General features: G+C 40.4%; 1 protein-coding gene across 5 annotated transcripts in view; it reads right to left on the reverse strand.

The window, feature by feature from the left end:
- Positions 1 to 15,180, reverse strand: part of LOC122557343 (calpain-5-like) — a 161,294-nt gene that overhangs the window by 52,654 nt on the left and 93,460 nt on the right. For all 5 annotated transcript variants that reach the window (XM_087991939.1, XM_087991937.1, XM_087991941.1 and 2 more), the window contains 3 exons: positions 7,151 to 7,282; positions 4,949 to 5,157; positions 1,642 to 1,825 (listed from right to left, as the gene is read on the reverse strand). In XM_087991939.1, the coding sequence (XP_087848065.1) occupies positions 1,642 to 1,825; positions 4,949 to 5,157; positions 7,151 to 7,282 (525 nt within the window). The remainder of the gene's footprint in view (positions 1 to 1,641; positions 1,826 to 4,948; positions 5,158 to 7,150; positions 7,283 to 15,180) is intronic.

Raw genomic sequence — 15,180 nt, forward strand, 5'->3', positions numbered from 1 at the left:
GCCACAGCAACTGTTTGAGGCTAAAATATTGAATGCTTTCAAGAAGGAGTTAGATATAATTCTTGGGGATTAAAGAAATCAAAAGGTATCAGGAGAAAGTGGGAAGAGGGTCCTGAGTTGAATGATCAGCCGCGATCATATTGAATGACAGAGCAGGCTTGAAAGGGTGAAAGGCCTACTTCTGCTCCCTGTATGTAGACAGGCAGGAGGCTGGAAGAGCACAGGCAGCATCAGGAGATGGAGAAGTCGACGTTTCGGGTGTAAGCCTTCTTCAGGACTGGGGGGGTGGGTGTAGGGGGAGCTGCAGATAAAGGGGTGGTGGGGGCAAAGTGTGCCAAAGTGGGGATAGGTGAAGACAGGTAGAGGGTATGACCTGGTTGGTTAATGGGAGGAATGAATCTAGTTGGTGGTAGACAGGAGTGAAAGGGATGGGGAGGGGTTGAGAAAGGAGTTGGGGGATGACAAGGGAGGGTAGTTGAAAGCTGAGTCCTCTGGGCTGGAGGATGCCCAGGTGGAAGATGAGGTATTGTTCCTCCAATTTGCAGTTTGGTTCGTTGTGGCAATGGAGGAGGTCAAGGATGTTCCCTAACTTTATATTTGGTCTCTCCATTGTAGAGAAGACCACATCAGGAGGACCTGATACAGTAGACTAGGTTGGAGGAGAGGCAGCTGAACCTCTATCTCACCTGAAAGGACTGTTTGTGGTCCTGGATGGAGGTGAGGGAGTGGTGTATTGGCAGGTTTTGCAACTTTTCCGGTTGCAGGGCAAGGTACCTGAGGGTTCGAGGCGGGTTGATGGGGAGGCCTTATTTGTCTGTTCCAATGGTTTAGAGCTCTCGTGCAAGATTCAAGTTCAGAAGAGTACCCCTTACTGCACTGAGGTTTCTGTTATAGCAGAGGATATAGATTTCAGACTCTTGCTTACTATTTAAATGTACTGTTTCTGAATTTTGACATCATTAGCATTGTCCTACATGCAGATGAAATCGCCTTTGTTGATACTCCATGGGGGAAAAATTAGTTTGCCTAGTGTTACTTCTAGTCATTGATATTATTGAAGACCATGCGGAACTAGGTAAGCAAATTTCTTCCCCTGCTCTCCTTTTTTGGGATGCTTAACAGTTAACGTTTCCTCTGCTCTTCCTCGACAATGCATGTTGATTCAAATTAAGAATCTCTGCACTGGTGTGAGATTTCTGCCAGTTCTACAATCTCACAGCGATCATTTTGAGTGGCATTGATCATCTTAGTGTCAATGCTATTGACACATGGCCACAAAAAGCAAACATTGATATATCCAATAAAAAAATTATCACAATGGACAAGAACCAAATGGAACTCTTGGTTTGGAGCTGAAAGAATAATATTTCAACCCATTTTGTGACTCCAAAACTCTTTTCAAGAATATTAAGATCAGTCCATTGTTATATCACAAAATATTTCGGAATGCTCATTTTAGTCACAGAGTCCCTTTTCTTTAATTTTGTGAAAAAGATAGGACTCTGTATGGGGAAGCAGTCTGCATTATATCTTACACTGTAGCTCAGCATACAACATATAACATGCATTGGTTCAAGCTATACTGCAGTGAGATGATGTGCCTGCTTTAGTCATGGAGTGAGGCAAAATGGAGAGACGTACATGGATAGAACAGCTGATTAGCCCTCCTCTGTTGTACACTTTCAACAGCTTTTCAAACAGCTTGTGCCTTTGGATACTGTCTTTTGTGTTTTTGACCTCAATGCTCTCTGCTACTGAGCCAGTGAAATCAACGATTGCATCACCTGTGTTGCCTCCATCCAGGGCTTCATAGCATCCTGCCAGCCTGTAGATTAAAACAAAACACAATCCATTTCACATCAAACCACATGCGGTTTTGTAGAGACTAGGGACCAACAACTAAATAATTGGACACAACATCAAATATACCACATAAAAGCCGAAAGAACTACAGGTGCTGTAAATCAGAAACAAAAACAGAAATAGTTGGCAAAGCTCAGCAGGTCTGGCAGCATCTGTAGAGAGAAATCAGAGTTCACATTTCGGGTTGAGTGATCCTCAGAACTGATGGTAGTTAGAAAAATGGTGGCTTATGTGCCTAAGATATGGTGGGGGAGAGGTTAAGGAATAAATGATAGATGGGAATACAGCCCAGTTGGACAAAGGTGTGGATGACAATCTGGCTAGAAGGGTGAATAGCTATTAGTGACTAACAATGGGTTGTGTGTAATAGTAGACTATGTGATAACAAGATTTGGTGTGTGGGGTTCGGTGTAAGGATATGGGAGAGCTCAAGCCCTAAAGTTATTGAAGTTGAGATCGAGCCCAGAAGGCTGCAGGGTCCCCAAGTGGAAAATTAGGTGCTGTTCTTCCAACTTACACAGAGCTTCGCTGGAGCACTGCAGCAAGCCTGAGACCGAAAGTTTGGCCAAGGAACATGGTAGTGTGTTGAAGATATACATATCAAATATACCATCCTACTTGTTATCATTTCTAGCCTCCTCCCTGATCTTAAACAAGTACTTATGGCACTGTTTCCATCCCAGTTGGCGAGATGGCTAAACTGTAGTGCTGAATGATGCTAATAGGCTGTTTCTTTCTCTGTACCCCCCCTTACCCCAACTCTCAGCAATATACTATTTCCTTCTTTGTAATAGTGACCATACTTCAAAAGCATCTACTCAGCAGGAATAAATGTTTGGGACATTCTGGGGCTGTAAAGTTTCATGGGATCCTTAACTTACCAACTTACCAACTTTTATAATCATTTGAAAATATAAACTTGCTTTAACCTATATTGCTTTTGACGCGAGCATATCATATTTCAACGTGCACCAGACAAATTAACATACATGAGCTTTACCAGAGACTGCCAGTTAACAAACTCATTGTGTTGTCTACATCACTATTTTTAATGAGGAATAGATAAAAAATTCAGTGCTGGAGTAGAACTATCATTATCCATGCTCAAACTAACCTCCAGATTTTTCACAGGACTTTATGTAAGACCTAAAACTATTTAAAATATATTTTGATATTTTTGTTACACTTGTCTTCATTTTTGCTGTCTCATAAATGTTGAATTAATCAAAATCTGGGAACTTCAGATCATCCAATGACTTTCATTATCCACATGAAGGAGATGCCTCTGTTTATGGGTAGTAATGAAGGTTTCACTGTAAACTTTAAAATTAGTCAGTATCTATGATATAAACAACATAGTGCATTGTAAAACACAAATTGTGTGATTGGTATATGTGAGCTCAAATGATTTGTCTATCTTTTCTCCCAACTTTGTTTCCGGGTTCATGCACGTCCAATGGAGTGGTCTGCATTATGGGTAAATACTGGAATTGTTTGCCATTGCTTTCTGTGGAGTAGCTGATCAGGAAACCTCCCACATTTACTGCGTCTTTTTAGGTATACCGAAAGGATTTACATGTTGCTGGTCAACAGTTTGTTCCCATTACAGTAGACTTCCAAACAGTCTGGTGTGGGTAAGCGATGGTTTTGAATATAGAGTTTCTGTTCCAGAAGTAGAGATCTATCACTGTGCCACAAAACCTCCTCCACCAATTGGTTTGCCTATCAATAAGAAACTCTCTCAGATACAAATTGAACAGGTTGATGTCAATTCTTTCAACAATTATTGCAGAACACTCCAAGTATCACAACAGCCAAGCTAAATTAAGGTTAATCACTCTTGGATATAGAGCAAGTGATCAACTTTTATGATTGGGAAATTTGACACAGATTTTCACTCCTGGGTTAGGAGTGCAGAGATGGGATGTTTTCCCGGCACTATAAAGCCATCCTGAAAAAAAATGTCTTGGAAGTTTGAAATTTCATTTTGAGACTGGTGGGAATTTCTTTTTTTGGAAGGCTGGCCAGATGACACTAGAACAAGCTGTGGACACAAATGGAGCACGAAGCCTGACTCCATGCATTGGTGCTGTACTGCTGTTCAATGAAAATGCAAAGATGTTAATGATGTCAGTGCTGTCAGAATCTATTTCCCAGAGTTGAAATGTCTAATACAAGGGGAAATGCATTTAAGGGGAGAGGGGGAATGTTCAAAGGAGATATGAGGGGCAAGTATTTTGCACAGAGAGTGGTAGGAGTCTGGAATGCACTGCCAGAATAGTGATGGAGCAGATATGATAGGGCATTTAAGAGACCTTTAGATAAGCACATGAATGTGCAAGGAATAAAGGGATATGAGCTAAGGGAAGGCAGAAGGGATTAGTCTAATTTGGCATCATGTTCAGCACAACATTGTGGGCTGAAGGCCCCATTCCTGTGCTGTACTCTTCTATGTTATCATAGAATCCCTATAGTGTGGAAACAGGCCATTTGGCCCAACAAGTCCACACTGACCATCTGAAGAGTAACCCACCTAGCTTCATTCCCCTACCCTACTATTCTGACTAATGCACCTAACCCACACTATGGGCAATTTAGCATGGCCAATTCACCTAACCTGCACATCTTTAGACTATGAGAGGAAACCGGAGCATCCGAAGCAAACCCATAAAGACACGGGGAGAATGTGCAAACTTCACACAGACAGTTGCCCAAGATTGGCATCGAACCTGGGTCCCTGGTGCTGTGAGGCAGCAGTGCTAACCACTGAGCCACCATGCTGTTCCCTTTTTTTATGAAGAAATCATTAGAATCCCATCCCCCTACTCTATTCCTGTAACCCTGAATTTTCCCACAGGTAATCCATTTGACCTGCACATCCCTGGACACTACATGTAATTTAGCATGGCCAGTCTACCTAATCTGCACGGGTTTGGAATATGCTAAGAAACTGCAATAGTCACTTGAGGCTGGAATTGAACCTGGGTCCCTGGCGCTTTGAGGCAGCAGTGCTAACCACTGAGCCACTGTGCTGCCCTATGTTCTATGTTCCATTTCTATACATTACATATTTCTATAATCTTACTTTGCATATGCCTTCTCCAGGAGCGCACTCCAGAACTCCTCTTTAGAACTAGAGTGACAAAACAGGAGTTTCTCATCCATTGTTGGAAGGCGATCATCGACCACAACATCTATCCACTCACCAAAGCGCCAAAATCGAAAGTGGAAGATGCCAGCATAATTATTTGGCTTTTTTGGGCTCCAGTCCTGTTTCTTCCAATCTGGAATTACCTGCAAATGACAACAGTAAAAGCTTCAGGAAGAGGATTACCTTGTGCATATTCACAACATCATTTCAATGAGCAAACTCATGTGTAGGGGAGAAAGTGAGGACTGCAGATGCTGGAGATCAGAGTCGAGAGTCTGTTGCTGGGAAAGCACAGCAGGTCAGGCAACATCCTGATGAAGGGCTTATGCTCGAAACATCGATTTTCCTGCTCCTCAGATGCTGCCTGACCTGGTGTGCTTTTCCAGCATCACACGCTCGAAACTCATCTGTAAGACTTTGTATGTGGGGGAAGAATGACAGAGTAGGCTAGATTTCTCTTTACAATCAAGATTTTAGGGCTCTTGAAGTGCAGTGGCAGTGTCTCTGTCTTTAAGGCCAGGAGACCTGGGTTCCAGTCACATCAGCTCCAAGGTGTACAGTAATATGTCTGAACAGGTTGCTTAGAAAATATTTAAAGCAGGACAGTGGGGAATATGGATATGAATCACGAGCACCTTGTCAACCCAACGCCAATCTCTTTCCACATGTAAGTCAGATGGGAGTGTGGGGGAATGTAGGTCCCTAGAAGAGTTCCTTGGCATCTTCTTCTGCTATAATCACTTCCGCAGGCTTCAGGCTATGATGGTGGTCTTTTCAGCACTGTGAGAGTTTAACAGCCAAGGACTGGTCAGCTCTTTGTTGGCAACAGGAAACCTGGCAGGCTGGCACTTGCTTCATATAAACGTGACTCCAAGCACAAGAAATAAATAAGGAACGAGGCAGAGTTTGAGAGAAGCACAGCATTTAACAACCGTATTCTCCAGAATTGCATCAATACACATTCAATACTGAATGTGAGAGGAGAGAATGTACTGAGTAAAATGAAACAGGTTGATGGGTGTGAGGAATTAATAATTTAAAACTAGTGATTGTGCCATCTAATAGAAAGTTCTCCATAGTATATGAACAGTACAAAAGACAAAAAAGTTCAACTTTTAAAGCACAATCTGACAAAACTAGAGCATTGGAAGTTTATCTTACTTTAAAAAGAATTCAGAAAAAAAGTTTTACACAAAAGGTTGTGTTTAGTTGTAACAGTTCTGATTAAGTATACTGTCAGTCAAAGTATCTAATTCAGTTGCAAATTTGCATTGATAATTTTGCTATTGGGGAATAGATTTAATGGCCTCACTACTGGGAAATGTATAGAATTTTGATGCCTCTAATTAGTTATAACAATTAGTTATTTGGTCATGCAGAACATGAGGATTACTGAAAGAAGACATTGTGTTGAAGCTTCTTCACCTCGAATCTTAGAAACCTAGGAACAGGAATTGGCCATTCAGCCCCTGAGCCTGTTCCACAATTCAATGTGATCATGGCTAATCTGTGGTCTAATTCCAAGTACTTGCCTTTGGCCCTATATCCCAATTCAAAAGAAAAATTAATATTGATACTGCATGAGAGGAGACTGCTGACCTTCGGTGAGTGATTTCTGATTGATAGAGGTGCCGGCATACAGATGTACCTATTAATGCTGATTCGCCATTAATAGCTAGGTGTTGTTCAAACTTTAATGCAGGCAAGTTGACCCTGATTGGGACATCGCGCTGAGAAATGAACCAGCAAATGGTTCTTAACTGTTTTGTTGAAAATTTTGTTAAAATAAGGGCAGAGCATATGCATGTTCTTTCTGCCTTAAAATAATTTGTACCGGTGTATTCATTATGTGTAGCCTCCAGTGCACACAAGTGCACCTCACAAAAAGGCAGACTGACGATCCTAAATTGGTTGTCAGTGTGATTCCTTCCACATTCAGGATTGATCGTCAAATGTTGTCCAATTACAGGATCACATCTAATGTCGGTCAAAATTGGTTCAGTGCATTTAGCAAAACTGTCAGAATCACCTACAATGAAATAAGATAAGTAAGCATGTGGTAAAGCAATCCTGCTGGTGTCAAAAGTTTTAAAAATGATCAAGACATCAGAACTGATGAAAATGATGCACCCTCACCTTTTGCCACAGATTGTCCCTCAGGGCTAAACAGGAACAAGCAGCCACAAACCAGCAATTCCCCAACTGTCCTTGATTCAGATCATGTGAACTGATTCCATCGACAAATAGCCGAGGAGATTCACACAGCTCCTAGGGAAAATGATTAAAACAGGAATTTAATCTTCAAAATACACAAATTTCATTCGATTTTACAGATTTTTGTGGAAAAAATTGAATTGATGACGAGCAATTTGTAATGAATTTATAGAAAAGGCTAGAAATGTGAAACTGTGTGGGGAATAGGAATGGGAAGAAAGAATCCATATCATCAATTCAATGTCAAGAATTTTGAGTTTGGGACAAGATCAATTTATTTTCAAAAAAGGGCTCAACTATGACCGAAGGATAAAAAGTATGGCACTAAACTATCTCACAGCTTATATAAACTACCGTTGAAGTTGAGCTGGATTTTACATGCATCTGCTAAGTATGTTTTTGTGAGATAGCATCAAAAACAGCCCAGACCACCATATCCCCACCCACCCCTTAGCTGATGCCAATATTACAGGCAATGTATGGGAATCCTATCCATCATATTTAAACTAATAATTAAAGGTGAATAAAGCTTGTTAGAAATTTAATTGACCCTAACATTACCTAGTCAAAACCATGCTATGGTATAGTAATTCTAATCCCAGATATTAAAATTAGATAATGAAATTTGAAAACCAATGCTCTATGCTTTATCACTGTTGTGACATCTCACAAGAAAGGAATGTAAACTAGCTTGTGTCTTCTTGCTTACTGTGAGTGTTCCATTAAAATATTGGAATTAAACAGATACATCCAAATTCACTCTCTTCATCCAAGTCTGAGTTCATTTGGTTTAAGTTACATGCTGATGCATAGAAGTACACTATGTGAAGGCTGTCTTACAAAGGTAGACAATAGGAAAGTGGTGTTAGAGATGGGTAGCTTGATAAAGCTGCTGAGATAATCTAGCTCAATATGGAATGGAAATTAGACCTGCATCTTTTAGTTTCTGTGGGACAAGTCTGACTGACACCTAAAATGGGGAGTTATGAACGGAAAATAAATTGAGACTGGCAAATGGTCCATGGTTACCTTATGAAGACAAGAGGAGCACTCTTGCTTCTTCTAGCTCCATGAAAATATAACATTGAGTCTGCTTGTGAGGCCTTCAGTGGCCCCTCTCAGGAATCCTTCTTTAGACCCCTCAACACCTTGCACACCAAGGCTGAATAGCTCCATCCATTTGTACCTGTGTTTGGTACTCTGATTGTTTTACTGACCTTCATACTCTCTTCTCCCTTGAAGTATGGCATGACATTTTGGAGATATTAAAGAATAAATAATAAGTTGAACTGGTTTGTGAGAACTGCTTCTATGACAAACAAATTCTGATGCATGACATGAACACAAGGCCTTCCAGCTCGGAGGAGGCATACTATCAACTGAGCCAGTCTGGCTGTTAAAATTTGACACTGAACACATACATTAACATAGGCAGCATAAAGTAAATTATTCTGGTAGACCAGATAGACAGCACACTCATTTACAAGCACTAGAAAAGCCCTAGATATGAAGGGTGGCCATTCACAATTATTGTAAACTGGATAACTATGAGTTGAGTTATACATTATGTACATTATGAACAATGTTGCCAGCAGAGGTAGGCACAGTATATTCATTTTAGGTGCATCTGGACAGAGCAGAGGGATGCAGTTGCTTTGGAATTGGACAACAGGTTTAGACTGTGGATTTGGATCGGCTTAGGCTTGGAGGGCCGAAGGGCCTGTTCCTGGTCTGTAAATTTTCTTGGTTTTTTTTTGTACAGTTTTGGTCTAATATTTAAAAAAGAATATATTGGCAATGGATGCAGTTCAAAAGTGATTCACTAGGTTAATTTCTGCGTTGAAGGGGTTAACTTCTCAGGAATAGCTAAATAGCTTAGATCTTTATTAATTAGAATCTAGAAGCATGAAGCATCTTATTGAAACATGGACAATTCTCGGGGTGACTGACAGAAATTGAGAACATGTTTCCACTCATGGCAGAATCTCAGATGAGGGGACACAGTTACAAACTAAGGGGACACTCATTTAAAATTGAGCACAGTGAATATTTGGAATTCACTACCCCAGAGAGCCATGGAGGTTAGATCACTGAGATCATTTAAGGTGGAGATGCATAATTTTTTGAAATAGTCAGGAAGTTGACAGCTCTACTGAGTTGACATGAAAGAGGTGTTATGGTCTTTAGACAGTTCAGCCAGGGTTAGGATTAGGGTTAGGAGTAATAAGATAAGCTTGAATACCTACTTGGAGTACCCTTCCTTTCTAAGGGTTCTTTGATTGATAGGCTGGATTCAGTTTCCTTGGAGCAGTGAAAGCTGAAAGGGGACCTGATAAATATAATCTGACATATATCTATCATAAATAGAGTGGTTAAGAATTCTCTTTCTCCATTGGTAGAGGGGTCAACAATCAGGAAACATAGCATTCTACCTCTCTCCTGAAATCTAAGAAGACAAATTGTTTCAGTCAATGTTACTGGAATCTAGAATTCACTGCCTGAGGCAGTGATTGAGTCAGAAATTCTCATAACATTTCAGTGGTATTTAGAAATTCACTTGCATTACCATAACTTCCAGGGCTATCAGCCAAAAGCTGGAAAATGGATTTAATGATGTCAAATCTTTGTTGACCAGAATGGAAATGATGGATAGAATGCCCTACTTCTGTGTTGTAAACTTCTGTGTTATAAACTTCTCAATATACCCCCTGTGACTGTATGCACATTGGAGAGTACACCACAGCGCTTAGTAAGCCACTGTTCATGAATGATTGTGCACTTTAATGTGTGAATTATTTTTGTGCTTAGGAATAAGATAATTGATATAATTATCTTTACTATGCAGCTGGCATAACAGAGCTCATTCTAAAAGCATTACCTCTGGTAATGGTTTTGGTTCTCTCCACTGCCAATCAAATTGATTTACTTTTCTGCAAATTATAGCACACAGTAATTACAGCATATGGGGCCACATTTTGACATTAGATACATTTCCCACTTCAAACACTTAGGAAAAAAAACACAAAAAAATAAGTTAAACTAGTTTCTATTTTTGCTGCTAATCATCTTTAGCAGCTTCCTTCATGGTGCAGATTAAAGAAAACGATTTTAGTTTTACTGATGACACAAAGCTGTGTAAGAATGTTAAAATATGTAACATGAATTGATAGGATTTAAAAAGATTTGAAGAGGGTCAGCACTTGACTGATCACTGAAAAATTGCATGTTACTATGGACAAATTTACAAAAGGTGGCACATCAATCAGTGGAGAATATCAACTTATTAGAAAACACAGTGACTGAAACCCGAAGGAGATGGAATAGTAAAAGATTAAAGAATGTTTGTAGACTAGTCTTTGAAAATTCCTCTGCAACACAACAGGATATTAAGTGGCTGATTGGCCAGATTTTAGGAAGCACTGGCAGAATGAAGCACCTCAGGAATATTCTATTATATATAGGCCAGACACAATAGCTAAAGCGACTTTCCAGGCAAATGTATTAACCAAATTGGAATTAGACTCGAATTAATGAGGCAAATTCCAGCTTTTATTGTAACAAAAACTGAATGTGCTGGAGAAACCCAGCAGGTTTGGCAGCATCTGTGTCCCAGATTTTACTGTTGCTTATTTTTCAGTTAATTGTTATCATGGGATAAGAGTGTCACTGGCAAAACTAGCATTAATTCCTGAAGGGGTCAGGACAACAGTGGAGCTGTGTCAAACTTCTGGAAGAACTCCCCACTCTCACTTGAGGATGCATCATTCTTATTCTTTCATGGAACAGGAGTGTCCCTGGCAAGGCTGGGATTTGCCCTTGAGAATGTGGTGGTGAACAGCTGTCTTGATCTGCTGCATTCCCTAGGTGCAAATATCTAACCATGTTATTGGGATGGAGTTCCAGAAACTTAACCCAGTAGGAACAGTGATATATTTCCGAAACAAGATAGTGTGTGGCTTTCAGGGGAACTTGCAGATAGAAGTATTCCCCTGTGCATGAGTTCTAAAAAATACTGGACTCAAAATGTTATCCCTATTTCACTTTGTTCCTGATGCTGAAAGTTTCTTCAGCACTTCCTATTTATTTTTCAGATTTCCAGCATCTGCAGTATTTTGCTTTTATTTGAGTGGTTCGTTCACTGGGACTCCTCGTTCTGGAATGCCCTCCTTGAAGAGGGCATTCCTGATTTTTTTCTCTGGGAATTCTGTAATAATCTTTCGGCTTGTTCACCTTCATTACGTCTTAGTGATTTAGAACTCCTTTGGTCTGGAAACTGGCCATTCGACCCATCAAGCCTACATGGACCCTCTGAAGAACATCCCCCCACCTAACCTGTAACCCTGCCTTTCCTGTGGCTAATCTGTCTAACCCACACTCTTTGGATTGTGGGAGGAAACCAGAGCACCCGGAGGAAACCAAAGCAGACACGGGGAGAACATATAAACTGCTCATATAAGAAAGGATTGTTGTTCCTTTCACCTGATAGGAAGAGAATGAATGAAGTGGAACTGGGGGTGAGGACAGCTTTGAATTTATGTGAGGCAGTGCGGATGGAGAGGGAGGTTGAGCATGCACATGTGGCAGTGCATGGCACTCAGCTTGGATCTCAGTATGCAGTGGGAGCATGTCTCAGAGATACCTGTAATCTTGGGTAGCTTCAAAACATGAAGGGTCAAACTTCAATTGGACTCCACATGGGATAAGGCAGTCACTGAGGAGCAAAATGTGACTGTTGGTCACAGCCAGTGTACTGTGCACTAGTAAATAAAGGGTGACTTGGTGATGGAACCCAGCCTCTGTGCAGTTATTTCACCTACACTCCAGTGAAAAAAGTGCCAGTCTCTCCAGCCTATCAAACCCTTCATTCCTGGCAACATGCTGGTAAATATTTTCTGAACAGTAATATCCTTCATATAACAGAGTGACCAGAACGGCACACAGTACTCCAGAAGAGGCCTCACCAACATCCTGTACAACCTCAAAATGACATCCCAACCCTTATGTTCAAAGGAGTGAGAAATGAAAGCAAGTGTGCTAAATGCATCCTTAAAAACCCAGTCTATCTGTGATGCAAATTTTAAAGAATTATGTATCTGAACCCCTAGATCTATCTGTTCTACAACACTACCCAGAGTCCATCCATTAATTGTATAAATCCTGTCCTTGTTTGAAAGGTTAAGCTGGTGAGTTGGATGCCAATCAACAAGGCAGTTTTATCCTGGTTGGTGTCAAGCCTCTTGTGCATTGCTGGAGCTGCATTTGTCCAGGTAATTATGGAGTATTCCAACATGCTCCTGGTATGTACTTTGTAGATGGTGAACAGGCACTAGACAGTCAGAAGGTATACTTTTCATTGCTGAATTCTCATATAGCCACAGTATTTGTATGGTTTAAAGTAAAGTTTCTAGTTAATGGTAATCCCAGAGTTTTGGGTGAGAGAAATTACCAGGCCTTCTGACATGAAATCCTCCAAAAAAAGGTAATAGAACATGGTTTAAGTAAAAAAAAAAGGTTTTAACTCATTATTTTTGTTCTTTGTTCAATGAAGCATGAAAATATATCATGTCAAAACAACAAATATGGGCGGCAGGTGGCTCAGTGGTTAGCACTGCTGCCTCATAGCGCCAGGGACCTTGGCTCATTCCCTGTGTTGGGCATCTGTCTGTGTGGAGTTTGCACATTCTCCCTATGTCTGCGTGGGTTTCCTCCCATGATCCAAAGATGTGCAGGTCAGGTGAATTGGCCATGCTAAATTGCCCATAGTGTTAGGTGCATTAGTCAGAGGGAAATGGGTCTGGGTGGGCTACTCTTCGGAGGGTCGGTGTGGACCTGTTGGGCCGAAAGGCCCATTTCCACACTGTAGAGAATCTAACCTAAATTCATTAATTGCAGCAGTTAATTAATAGCTCTAGTGAAAGCAAAGTATCTGTAATTCCTGCAGATCTTCCACATAGATTCTTTAAAATTCATCTTTGATGCTAACTGTATGTGTTGGTTTCTCAGCGATCCTACAGTCCCAGCACCGACAGCATGAGAAAATCCCTGGATTACAGGGTTTTTTTTGTTTTGTTTTGAAGATCAGGAACAACTGTGAAGAATTAAATCACATTTTACAGTGAATTATTTGCTCATCAGTCACAGAGCATAGAGCTGTTTGCATTAAGAAATCATCCACAACCACTGAAATACCACAGACTGAGTACCTTCCTCTACGTTCATGCTTATTAAACCTTCTGCCCCAACTATGAAAATGTAAACATTTCTTAGCTATTTTCTTGAGCCTTGCAAAGTGGTATTAATTTACTTAAGATATGTATGAAGTAAAAGATTTGGGAGAGTGCAGTTCTGCATGAGACCTTGTTTCATCCAAATTCTCTTCAAACTGCTGGTGGTCTCAAAGGTCAAGTTTGCACTAAATTGGAAAGAAACCTCATCGTTTTAAAAAAATCAAATTCAATTATAACAAACATCAGGAGTAGAAAGAGAAGAATCCCTTTACTCCTCTGGATTTGGTTTTACTCAATATAGCTAGTGTCTGTGTTGTTATCTGGACTAAAGTCAGCTTATTAAACAACCAACAAAAGGAAGAATCTGTTTATTGATCATTCTCTAAGAAAAATGAAAATGCTAATACCTGTTGGAATACAGCACCATGAGGGTTTGCAGCCATCCAGAATCCTAACCAAGTGGGCATTCATCCATAACTAGTGTTTCAGATGGTTGTTTCACTATTAGAAAGCATTATAAACAAGCTCGGCTGCTGACAAATATCATTGATATTATCCCTTAAAGCAGGTTCCACGCTTTCTTCATTGTCTTTAATTCCATCCAGTGTGACCGTGACAACTGACGGCACGAGCAGCATCTACAAACCTGAAGACTGTGGCAGCCAAATGAAAGAGATCTGTGCCCTCATCAGTGTGTCTACGTTCGTAAACAAGTAAACATCTGAGTAAATGTTCATGTTTCATCAATTATAGGTGAGCAATATTGTCAAATGCATCAGTGCTAAGTAACAAATCTTTGGGAGAAGATAAATACATAAGAAAGGGCAATAAGGATCCGAGTAGATAGCAAGACTACATTTTATATATAGGAGAAAGTGAGGACTGCAGATGCTGGAGATCAGAGTCAAAATGAGTGGTGCTGGAAAAGGGCAACTGGTCAGGCAGCATCCGAGGAGCAGGATAGTTGACATTTCAAGCATAAGGTCTTCATCATGTCGATTCTCCTGCTCCTAGAATGCTGCCTGACCGGCTATGCTTTTCCAGCACCACATTTTTTGATTCTGCATTTTATATATCAAAAGCACCAAATATACATTGTTTTTCTTTCTTTGCCTCAGCAATTGGTGTCTTCATTCATTTTTCATTCCTTTCCTTTCTCTCTTTGATTAGTTTAATTTACCATCATTTAAGAATGTTGAACTGCAGAGGGACAGATGATGTATCTAGCCTGTCTCTTTCCTTTATATTTAGAAGACCATCTAAACTATTTTGCACGAATACTAGTTAAGGGAAGGTAAGAATGCAAGGCCAATTCTCTCTCCTCATTTTTTTTTCCCAATGGAAGCATCAGCATTTTGCTGAAAGCAAAGTATGATGGATGCTGGAAATCTGAAAAACACAGAATGCCAGAGAAACTCAGCAGGTCTGGCAGCATCTGCCAAGAGAGAAACAGAGCTAATGTTTCGAATCTGGTATGACTTCCTTCAGAACTGAAAAGGTGTTGGAAAATAGATTCTTATTTTTACCTTTGATAGAACCAGAGGAAGTGCAAGGGGGCAGATACTATAGATATGGTCTAAATGGTCAAGAGAACAAAAAAGAGATGTAAAAAGGAGTATAAAAGGAGAGAATTAATCCTATAACAAAACAAAGAACTGTGCATGTGGGAGATTTGAAACAAAACTAGAAATTGCTGGCAAAACTCAACAGGTCTGGCAGCATCTG

Source organism: Chiloscyllium plagiosum, unplaced genomic scaffold (assembly GCF_037043375.1).
Source record: "Chiloscyllium plagiosum isolate Xiang-an unplaced genomic scaffold, Cpla_swu_hap1 HiC_scaffold_11, whole genome shotgun sequence".
Lineage (NCBI taxonomy): Eukaryota > Metazoa > Chordata > Chondrichthyes > Orectolobiformes > Hemiscylliidae > Chiloscyllium > Chiloscyllium plagiosum.